General features: G+C 45.4%; 1 protein-coding gene across 6 annotated transcripts in view; it reads right to left on the reverse strand.

Annotated features, from left to right (window-relative positions):
* rnf123 (ring finger protein 123) overlaps nt 1–11,388 on the reverse strand; it is a 46,804-nt gene that overhangs the window by 28,866 nt on the left and 6,550 nt on the right. For all 6 annotated transcript variants that reach the window (XM_016665340.1, XM_016665342.1, XM_007540903.2 and 3 more), the window contains exons 9-28: nt 8,848–8,915; nt 8,593–8,718; nt 6,822–6,936; nt 5,882–5,986; nt 5,641–5,766; nt 5,052–5,144; nt 4,902–4,975; nt 4,698–4,815; nt 4,391–4,490; nt 4,258–4,319; nt 3,813–3,884; nt 3,425–3,545; nt 3,149–3,250; nt 2,961–3,061; nt 2,100–2,292; nt 1,874–2,019; nt 1,192–1,275; nt 1,000–1,107; nt 752–929; nt 255–329 (exon numbers count right to left, since the gene is read on the reverse strand). In XM_016665340.1, coding sequence (XP_016520826.1) covers nt 255–329; nt 752–929; nt 1,000–1,107; nt 1,192–1,275; nt 1,874–2,019; nt 2,100–2,292; nt 2,961–3,061; nt 3,149–3,250; nt 3,425–3,545; nt 3,813–3,884; nt 4,258–4,319; nt 4,391–4,490; nt 4,698–4,815; nt 4,902–4,975; nt 5,052–5,144; nt 5,641–5,766; nt 5,882–5,986; nt 6,822–6,936; nt 8,593–8,718; nt 8,848–8,915 — 2,167 coding nt within the window. The remainder of the gene's footprint in view (nt 1–254; nt 330–751; nt 930–999; nt 1,108–1,191; nt 1,276–1,873; nt 2,020–2,099; nt 2,293–2,960; nt 3,062–3,148; nt 3,251–3,424; nt 3,546–3,812; nt 3,885–4,257; nt 4,320–4,390; nt 4,491–4,697; nt 4,816–4,901; nt 4,976–5,051; nt 5,145–5,640; nt 5,767–5,881; nt 5,987–6,821; nt 6,937–8,592; nt 8,719–8,847; nt 8,916–11,388) is intronic.

An 11,388-nucleotide genomic window follows, 5' to 3' on the forward strand; every position in this document is an offset into this window, starting at 1 on the left:
TTAATGAACTTTAAGAATCAATAGCCTTCAAAATAAAAGCTTCCATAAATCTGATTTAATTAATAATGGATTTATAGAGTGGCTTTTGAACAGAACCAGTGGGCTTATTTCACACAGCAGGGGGCGCCGTTTTACACAGAGGAGTTCTGTGACGAAAACGTTCAGTAGCAGCAGTTATGACGTCATTTCAGCTGATATTAATTTCAAAGAGCTTTTATTTTGTAGTAGCACTCAACCGTGTGTCTTCCTGTTACCTGTCCCAACGATGCGTGGGTCTGCAAAGTGCTTGGCGAGGATGGCGGCGAGCTGAGTCAGCGTTTCCTCATAACCTGGAGAAAAAGTTCATACATGTGAGACACACACACGCAGACACAGACACACACACACACGCAGACACAGACACACACACACGCAGACACAGATACACACACACACACGCGCACACACACAGACACACACACACACACACACACGCAGACACAGACACAGACACACACACACACACACACAGACTGTGCCTCACTGACACTTCCTCCTGTTAATGGAGCAGAGGTCAAAGGTCAACGACTTCGCCGTCATATGATTGAGTGCTGAGTCATTCTGAGCCACAGTGACATCAGCACAAATCAACCCAACCGGATCATCATCATCAGGTTGATGATGCTTCAGCAATATTTTACTGTTCTGTCGAGAACTCTCTGGTGGCGGATGGTTTCCCATCAGAACCGGTCCGGACCGGTCGGGTCGGTACCTGGCAGCTCGTCCATGCTGTTGGCGGGGCTGAAGTAGTTCTTCAGGGCGCTGTAGGCGTTCATGGCCACGTTGAGGTAGAACTCCGGCGTGAAGGCGAACAGCGACGCCGTGTTGTCGGCGTGCTCGATGGTCTGGATGCAGACGCACAGCAGCCAGTAGACGTCCAGCATCTTCTCCTGAACACACACACCGGGTGTTAGAGCCGCACACTGACCAGAACCGGGAGGTCCGAACCAGACGGGCCACCTTGGAGTAGATGGTGGCGTTGATCCAGGCCAGCCGGCGGCTCAGGTGGTTCAGCTTCTCTGAAAAAACCTTCTGGCTCTTCTGCAGCTCGTCCAGGATGTCTGCACGCTGAAACACACAACCCAGAGTCACTGCAGAACCGGAACCAGCAGAACCAGCCGTCACAGGATGAGAGTCCGGTTCTGGACTCACTCTGGTGGGACAGCGAGCAATCTTCTCCTCGGTGTCCTTCAGAGCCACAGCGTACTCATGGACCTCGTCTGCCACCACCACCATCTGCAGGGGACAGATCGGGTTTAGCGAACCTCACCACTCTGGACCGATTGGTTCTGTGCACAAGAAGAAACCTCCAGAACCAGCAGGGAGCAGGAGCCCTCACCAATATGGCCGCTGCATTAAGGCATCCAGGGTTCTTTTGCTTTTCCCACAGCAAAAATCAAGCATGTTCTAAACCCTGATAACTCCTCAATGAAGTTCCAACTTTTTCAAGGATTTTAAGCTCCGATACATTGCAAAAATCACAAAATCTTACTAAAATATTTTACTCTAGTTTCTACTCCAAATATACGTGTAATAAGACAAAACTAACAACCTCAGAAAAATACAGAAGCTTGTTTTGAAACTTCATTTTGATGAAAAATTACTAGTTCCACCGGCAGATTATTTCTCTTATGGGAAATAATAAATACAATGTTTCATTAATATGGAAACTAAAATATTATTTGTAAGTTTGCTTTGTTTTATTTAAAGTGAACTGAGGTATTTTCAGTAGAGACTAAAATATTTGTCTTTGCACAGTTCCTCAGCAGAGGCGGGTCCCTCACCAATATGGCCGCTGCACTGACGCATCGATAAGATGCGGGACCAGACTGACCTTCCCCAGCTGCTGATGGACGCTCAGGTTGTACATCATCACGATGCCGTCGATGATCTCCAGCAGAGACTTGTCTGTGATTGGCTGGTCGGGCTCTTCCTGCGGTCGCCCCAGCAACAGGCCGTCGTTTCCGTGGCTACCCTCGACTGCGTGGCAGAGAGGAGACAGGAAGCAGGAAGCTGGAGCCTGTGGCGGGTCAGCCAGATGCTGTGGAGGAACCACTCACTGTCTTCCTCGGTGCGCTGCTCCACCGCCAGCGTCCGGACCTTCACCTTCTCCGGCTGGGACAACGGCCGCCGCGGCGTCATCAGGCTGACGGCCGCCGTGCTCAGGAACCGGTTGGCCCGGCCCAGAGTGGGAGAACTCAACCAGCTGGGTCGGGCCAGGGCACCGCCCATCGCCGCTGCTCCAAAAGGCCTCTGACAGGACGGGAGGAGACCAGGCGTTTTATCGGACGCTCATCCTGGTAGATCTGACAGATCTGAACTAAAATCTATGATAAAATCGAGCAGATCATCATTTTTTCTTGCTTTTTTTCTAAAAAACTACAGAAAATATTTTAAATAACATTTTTTATTTCAATCTATAACTGATAGCAAAATATAACTTCACAAGATGGTTCACATTCCTCATTTAGTTTTACTTTCATGTTGGAGATCTCATAAAATTATTACTTCATTTTCCTAATATTACAACAGTATTCTGGTAACAATGCTTTTATTCTACTGCCAGATATTTTAATCCTCAGAATTAAAATATCAAAAATTGTATCCTGGCTCTGACACTCCATCAGTCGACCTCAATTCAGAGTCCAAATAAATAAAATCACTTTGTGAAAAAAGATGGCCGCCCTGGGTGTGATGACATCACTGAGCTACGCAAACCCAAGGAGGCCATTGGTGGAAAAAAATCCATATCTAACTCAATTTAAATCTTCAAAATCCAAAAATTCAACTAATGGATAAAATCGGTTTATCGCCCAGCTGAATCTGAAGTAGCCGGTTGGGTTCTGTTGGGTTCTGTCGGGTTCTGTCGGGTTCTGTCGGGTTCTGTCGGGTCCAGGATGATTTGGATCATCGTAACAAACCTGAGCGGCTCCGCTCTCCTCGTCTTCGTCCAGGTCGTCCATCGACGCAGCCTGGATCTCTGCGGGGTCGATGACGATGTTGGCCTTAGTGGCGAGGTCATCTGGAAGACAAGCAGCAGTAAGACTGGGGGACGGGTCATGACCGTAACCATGGCGACCGTAGAGGACTCAGAGATGGAATGCCTCACCTTTAAGAGTCTTCTTCAGGTGGGACAAGAGTCCTCCCAGTCTCTGCAGGTCAAAGTAATCCACCTTCCCGTTGTAGAAGAGCTGAGGAGGAACATAGGCGTCTGGAGACAGAGACAACGAGGGAGGGACAGGAAACTTGTCAGCAGTTCTGACTACGTCCAGCTGTTCTAGCTGTTGTCGGAGTTGGTTTTGGTGAAGCAGCAGACGCTCTGCTGCTCCTGAAGTCACCTTCATCACTCAGTGATGATGATGATGATGATGATGATATGTCGTACCTTCGCTGCTGAGGCTGCTGGGACTCTTCCTGCTGCCTTCGTCCCAGCTGCTCCGCACGGCGGTGATGAGGCGGTGCAGGAAACACACCATGTATTCAGGAGGACACAGAGCTGTGGGATGCTGCTCACACACACAGAGAGAGAGAGAGAGAGAGAGACAGAGAGAGATAGAGAGAGAACGTGAAGGCCAACAGGCAGAGGAGTTGTCTTCATTGTGGTGGTTGTCCTCATTAAATGCATCTGGAGCTCTAAAATCTCAAACAGAAGCAGAAACTTGGAGTTTGTCTCCAGATGATTCAGCAGGGGGCGCCACTGAGCCACTTGGACACTGATCCAGTTAGAGGAACGATAAAAGCTGGACTGAGTGAAGCCGCAGTGATGACCTTACCCCTCGGTTGCTGGCGTTCTCCTGTAGGAACTTTCTGAACTTGTTGAGGAAAATGTAACGAGAAGCTTCTCCCTGAAAGAAATGGACGGAGACATTTCTGACAGAGAGCTGCCTCAACCTCAACATGCCTCAACCTCACAATGCATGAACCTCAACATGCCTATACCTTAACATGCCTCGACCTCAACATGCCTGAACCTCAACATGCCTGAACCTCAACATGCCTCGATCTCAACATGCTTGAACCTCAACCCACTTCAACCTCAATTCACTTGAACCTCAACCGGCCTCAGCTCCAAACCTCCAATGTTTTCTTTAAAATCAATCTAATGGGATACTGGCAGGAAGCTAAACAGGGCAAACTAAATCAGAAAAACTAACTTCAGAAGCAACTCTCCATTGTTGCCACGGAAACGATGTATTTGAATTAAAAAATCTGACCTACCGTATTTTTGTCCTTGTTGTTGAGCAGCAGCCTGAGGATCTGGACCTGTAGGTCCTCCACCACTGAAGAAGAACAGAGGAGAGGTCAGTGACCTGCAGAAGCAGCATATTCCTGAATCACTCATCCGCCACACCTTCAATCCTCTTCTTCAGCCGCTGGCAGCCTCTCTCGTACGCTCGGCGCCTCAGACGCTCATCTGAACTCTCGTCTTTGGGTTCTCGCTCATCTTTTCCCTGCAGAACCAGAACCAGAAGGTCCAGCTTAGAAAGAAAGGAGCACACAGAAAACTAAGGAGGCTCAGATCCTGCGGGATGAAGTTACTACTTCATCCCGCAGGATGAAGTAGTAACTGCACCTCATCGACACCTGACCCTTCTGTTCTGACAGACTCTAGTTCTGGATCAACAGGCGTTCTGAAAGGAGGAACCGGTTCTGTTTACCTCCTTGTCAAAGTGTGTGGGCCACCAGGTGGTCGGGATCAGCTCCTCCAGTCCCGCCTCCTTGACTCTCAGAGGAGTCTTGATGTAGAAGAAGACCACTGAACGCAGAACATCGAACGTAATCTTCGTTAAGGAAAGTTGACCCAATCGCCTGCTGGTTCTGAACTGAGCTTGAAAACAGAACCGGGAGTCTCAGAAGGATATAGGACGTTGTTGAGCAGGTACTTCCTGGACTTCTCGTGGCGCAGGATGGCGGTGGTCAGACGCAGATAGTGGATCTGGAACAGAAACCAACGTCTGATCAGCTGTAGTGCAGAGCGCCACCCAGTGGAGAAGGCAGGCAGCGGGTGGTACCTGGAAGCCCAGGTCTGGGATGATGGGAGAGAAGCGGTACGCCCTCAGCAGGGACATCATGAGCTGCTTCAGGCACTCGTTCACCTCATGGTCCTGCAGGAAGAGGGAACACCATGAACTTTGACCTGCCAGAACCGGGTCTCACTGGGGTCAAGGCCTGGTTCCCCCGGCTAGACGTAAAGACGACTGATGCTGTTGACCCGACCAACAAGACCAGTCGGAACATCTGATGAGAAACCATTAATCATTACAGCTGATCAAAGTTTGCACTGGAACCAGCTGGTGATTCCAACTGGGACCCACCACTGGTGAAACCCTCAGTCAAACTGGGACCCACTGGTGATGATGAAAAATCTAAATAAATCTCTGCTGCAACATGAAAAACTTAAACATTGATTCTACAACATTTTCACAACATTTTCAGCCTCCAGAGGGCGCTCCTAGTCCCCTCAACCCAAACCTTGTTTATGTTTTCTAAAGCCTCCTGATCTCCTCTGGGGAAGAGAGGAGATCTTCCCCAGAGGGGAAGCCTCCGACCCAATTGGACCTGGTCGCCCAATTGGGTCGGAGGCTGCAGCTCCATGTTTACCTCCATCAGCAGCCAGAAGAGGTCCAGCAGCTGCTGGATGAGCGGATGTTCATCCACAGAACCGCCTCCTTCCAGGATTCCCAGCAGGAAGTTCATCAGCACATCCTCCACCAGGTAGACCTTACACTGCAAACAGACACACACGCTGTAACAGCGGCGCCTCCTGCTGGCAGGAAGCAGCCGCTGCAGCCTCATCTGGGCCGCAGGAGGTTCTGGTGAAGGCTGCAGCGGCTCGTCTCACCATGAGCGGAGCGAAGAGGTTGAAGATGTGAGCCAGAGTGATGAGAACGGTGGGTTCTCCCTGGAGCCTCCAGACGGCGGAGTCTTTCTCCAGCAGCTTCTCTTCCTGCACACAGAAACCGTCAGAGACGAAGGGCGGGAAAAACGCATAAATATTAAAGTTTTTCATACCATACTCAATTTTTAGTTATTTCTCTTGCTTTGTTTTCTAAAAAATTAATTACAAATTAAATATTTTCAAAATTTGACTTAATTCACATCCCTTCTCTGTTTAATTATGAGAATATAGTAATATTAGCAGAATAAAGACACGATTTTACCAGAAAACCATCTTAAAATTACAAGAATAAAGTTGTTTTAATGAATAAAACTTCTAGTTATTGAGATTCAACATGAGCAGCTCAGTCTGTGTGGTTTGTAAAGTCCTGCTGCTGAAAATAATTTGATATGTTCAAATTTAAATCCAATCCCAACGTATAACTTCATAAAATTCTCAACATTTCCCATTTAAGTTTTTGTTGCTTTTCATAGAGGAGTTCTAATAAAATTATTACTTCATTCTGCAAATATAAAAACTGGATTCTGGTAACAGTTTATCATCACTTTGTTCTCAACCACTTTATTCTGAAAAACTCTGATATTCTGTCGTAAAGTTGACCTGAATTCAAAGTCCAAATAAACAGAAGCTGTAAAACGCGCTTATCAAACAAGATGGCCGCCCTGCTGACATCACTCTGCACGATGGAATCACAAGGAAAGCATTGGTGGAAAATATCCAAGATTTTCCAACCAAAAACTGGATTGATGGACAAACTGGATTTATTTTTCGGAGACGCGTCCTGAACTCTAGCTGATCCAAACTGGCTTCCTGACCGTTCAGTGAGAGCAGGTGTAGCAGCATTGGATGGCTGCGGATCAGAACCAGAGTGCGGCCTGGTCACCTGAGTGTCGATGGAGGTGGACAGGACATTCTTGATGTATCCCAGCAGCCTGTGGGCCTTCAGCAGGTCTGCGGTGGGGGGGTCCTGCAGCGGCAGGTAGCCCTCAGCCGGGTACGTGGCGCCCTCTCCAGTTAAGGACAAAAACACCTGATTCACTGATCAGAGCCTCTGGTTCTGGTCCTGCAGCGGGTCAAAAAATCCAGAACAGAACCAGACCCAGGCACACACCCAATCAGACCAGCAGACAAATATAATTTCATCTTTTATCTCGGGATTAAAATCTGTTTGTGTTGTTTTCATGCAGTTCATCAGTTTCTCAAACCTTTTAGTCTGAGGTTCTGCTGATTGTTTAAAAGCTCCTGGGAGGAACTTTGGTCTCACTTTATGAAAGGTGATCAATCAGGACTCACTAAATGAAAAATGTATGTAATTAATGGTGGTGGCACTCCATTAAAAAGCTTAATAGAGTTAATCACAAAGTTTGTAATTAATTAATATTAAAAAAAAAACATTTTCAATTCAGACTTTTTTTTGCCGCAACAAAGAAGTGTACCGTTTTTAATCTGTTCTTCAACCATCAGATTTTTTATTTTTTTTAATCCTTTGGAAATATGGACTGTGGAAGCTAACATTAGCGCAGTGGTTCTTAACCTTTTTTGAGGTACCGAACCCCCCAGTTTCATATGCGCATTCACCGAACCCCCCCCGACACACACACACAGAAAATAATTCGCGGTATTCTGGTTTAGTAATGTAATTATATGAGTTGTATTACCTCCCCCACGCCACTAGAGGCAGTACCAACCCCAAAAAGATGCGACGAAGGAGCAGATTTAGACTATAGAATTTGATAAAAACGGTGAACTTTACTGAAGTAATTAAAGACACAAGTTCAAATCCAGGCTGAGAGTGGAACTCCTTCCCGCAGCTCTGATTGGCTCAGCAATGTAACGTGATCCTCTGCAGCAAGTGATGGCAAAGCGGGGCGTCATCACGACTTTACACAGGTGTGTCTTTACCTCCGCGGCAGAGGCTCCGGCGAACCCCTGAGACCGACTCATCAAACCCCTGGGGTTGGATCAAACCCAGGTTAAGAACCACTGGTCTAGGGCTAGCTGCACTGAGATGCTATTTTAAGCTTGAATAGCTTTGCTGATAGGCTAACTCCTTTTAGCACAACTTAAACAACCTGCGATGGACTGGCGACCTGTCCAGGTGACCCCACCTCTCGCCCAAAACATTCGCTGGAGAGGCACCAGCACCCCTGCCGACCCCACAAGGGAGAAGGGTGTTAGAAAATGGATGGATGGATGGATGGATGGATGGATGGATGGATGGATGGATGGACGGACGGACGGACGGACACAACAATAATGTTTTCCAGCATCCAATAAAATCGGTCAGAAGCAAAAGTTCCGAGTGGAACCTTTGCACTCGCTTGTTTCTGGTACATCCACATATCTGACGCACAAGTGACATCTGTAAACACTGGGGGTTAGTTTCTGCTTCACTTCAAGGCTGAGTGAGTAGAGCAGCACTTTGCAAATAAAATATATTTGTTGCTGAACTCATCCATTTATTTAGTTTTGGAAGTGAAAATGGTTCTTATTTTGTCGCTGTAGTGAGGAAAGCAAAGCTATTTGTTCCTCTAATTACATCAATATATTATAGATAGGGTTGGATTTCCTCTAAATTAACGCAGCAGATCTGTGCGGGGAGGCTCCGCAGCCTCTGGAGCAGGGAGGCAGCGCGGAACCGGCGGGAAGGATATCTGAGTGGCCGGCTGCCGAAGTTGAACGCCACCGACTCTTTGAAGGAGAGGCTGATGGCGGGGAAGTACGCCACGCCGGGACCCGTCTTGATGCTGCTGAAGGCCGTCCCCAGAGACTGGCCGTTCCTGGAGACACAGGGAGAGAAGACGATGGTTCTGGTTCTGGTTGAAAAGCTCAGGCAGCATAACTCAGGCTAGCTCAGCTTAGCATAAATACTGGAAACAGATGGAAACTGTCAGCATGTGCTGACTCACAGGCAGAAGGTGATGGTTCCTTCATCCAGGTCGATCAGACAGCTGACGATGTCTCCAGCTGCCCACGACTGCAGAGGAAAACAGAACATCTGGATCTGGGTTTGACCCAAAACACAAAGTTCTGACCCACAACATCTGGGTCTGACGAGAAATGCAAACAATTAAGTTACAATTAATTTTTGATTAATGGTTTATTTTATTTTATTAAAAACATCCAGCCCTCTGGATGATTTTGTTTGATCTACAATTCAAGAATGGAACAAATTTACAATTAATTTCAGATTTTTACTGAATTTTAGGTCAAAGACCAGGTATCTTTCTTTTATTAACACTTTTTATGTTTTTATTGATTACATTTTGGTAAATCTAGCAGCAAAGACAACCCCACCCCCAAAACATTTTGGAAAATATTTACCGCACTAGTCATTTAATACAGTAACTGTGCTAAATCCTATTTTTACAACAATCAGACTACTTTGCTTTTTAAAATAACATCTATTTCTATTGCAGGGGTAAAAACAACAAATGTCCACAAAAATAAATCTTTTCAGTTTTAATTTAATGGCAAAAAGTTTGGACACCACTGGCTTAGACCTGTTTTTAGTGTAGTTAAGCCGCCGTCCAGCAGAGGGCGCCGCTGGTCTTCCTTACGTGAGCTAGAACAGAAACAAAGATGGCGGCAGGGACGTACTACAACGGGAAAGAGAAACGGTCCAGAGTCCAGTGTGGGATGATGAAAAACGCACTTTATGCGTTTTTGTTTAAGAATATAAACACTTAAACTCCTGAAGTTTCACCTTAATATCGCTCATTCAGCCGAACATTCAACCAAAAGTCATGGAGAGAAAATGGTCTCAAAATACCCGTGTGCGTAATACTGGATTTGTAATCCGTGTAAACATTTTTGTGTATAACTTTGGATATTTGTAAATGTGAAACATGATTTGTAAACAGTAAAACAAAAATTTGTGCGTAACTCTGGGTACTTGTAAATATGTGGTCAAATGCATACACAAATATTAAGAAACTACGAATACAAAATAAAAGCACACGCACACAATTTGCAATTTATACCAACGTAAAATTTCTACACAGATTTTTTAAGTTCAAGCTGACAAACCTTCTCCTGCGTCTACAAATGTTAAATAAGTAACACGAGTCGCCAGATACAGACAGAACTGCATTTACACACAGACCACCTGTTACGATGCACGAAGATTTTTGAGACTCATTTCACGCCTCAGATCTGTGCGTAAATGGTGCGTTTAAATGCTGGTGGAAAGCTGGGTCATCTGATTTTTGTTCGGAGTCCAGTGTTTTCATCCTCTGAACGTTTCTCACTGTGCTTGTGCCGAAGTGGCAAAGACGTTATTACGTCGGAAAACGGAATATTTCAGTACTTCTTTATAATACTAAAAATTCCTTGTAGACAATATTGTGCATTTTTGAGCGGTACAGCTGAGAATACAGTTTAAAAACGACCACTAGGTGGCGGAATGGTTCGCTGGCTGGAAAAACAAGCTGTCAAACAAGACGGAGCGTCCCGGTGGTCTGTCCTCAGAAGTAAGTAGAAGTGAAACCTGCAGGCTTTGCTCTCCGGTTATAATGAGACGTCGAGTAATTATAAATAATTTCAGATTACGTTTTATATATCTGGTAGTTTAATACTCTGTCCTCATATTCTTCTGCTAGCGGGAGCTAATGTACTTTAGCTGTTGGTAGATAAGTCCATGTGTCTATAGTGTCACACTTCAGCACAGTTTAAGAGAAGTTAGAACAAATGTGTGTGTATAAATTTCATGTTTAGGCTTAGGGCTAAATTGTGTGTGGACTTTTGTTTTGTACTTTTTAATTTCTCCATATACAGCTGAGATTACATGGTTTAAAATCCATGTGTATACAATTAAAACATACGTAAATATGTGGATATGACCATATATTTACAAGTACCCGGAGTTACACACAAATTTTTGTTTTATAGTTTACAAATCATGTTTCACAGATACAACTATCCAAAGTTATACACAAAAATGTTTACACGGATTACAAATCCAGTATTACGCACACAGGTATTTTGAGACTATTTTCTCTCCGTAGATTTTCTTAAGGCGAGGATTTGTTGACAGAAAAACGGAGGATCGACGCAGAAAAATCCATGAAGCCAATAAACAAGGTTGATTCTGAGGCCTGTTGATGCTCGTTATGGAGCGAAGCTTCAACTTCATCCAGAGACGGTAATGATGAACATTTCACTCTTTACATATTATTGTCTAATCAGCGACGCAAGAGCTTCCATATTTTATAAATATGTCCAAGTTCAACCACAGTTTTATATTTATTCAGTCTGTATTTAATACTGCTGACACAAAAATGTAACAATATAATAAGGTGCTTTTTTAAAATCCAACTAAAACATTTAGACTGTCATGTTTGGGAAAACAGTGGTACCTCTGGAAACAAGAGACCCCGAGGTTCTGACCTGAGATTCTGACCCAGACCCCGAGGTTCTGACCCAAATCCTGAGGTTCTGACCCAGACCCT

This window comes from Poecilia formosa, unplaced genomic scaffold, assembly GCF_000485575.1.
Source record: "Poecilia formosa unplaced genomic scaffold, Poecilia_formosa-5.1.2 Scaffold572, whole genome shotgun sequence".
Taxonomy (NCBI): domain Eukaryota; kingdom Metazoa; phylum Chordata; class Actinopteri; order Cyprinodontiformes; family Poeciliidae; genus Poecilia; species Poecilia formosa.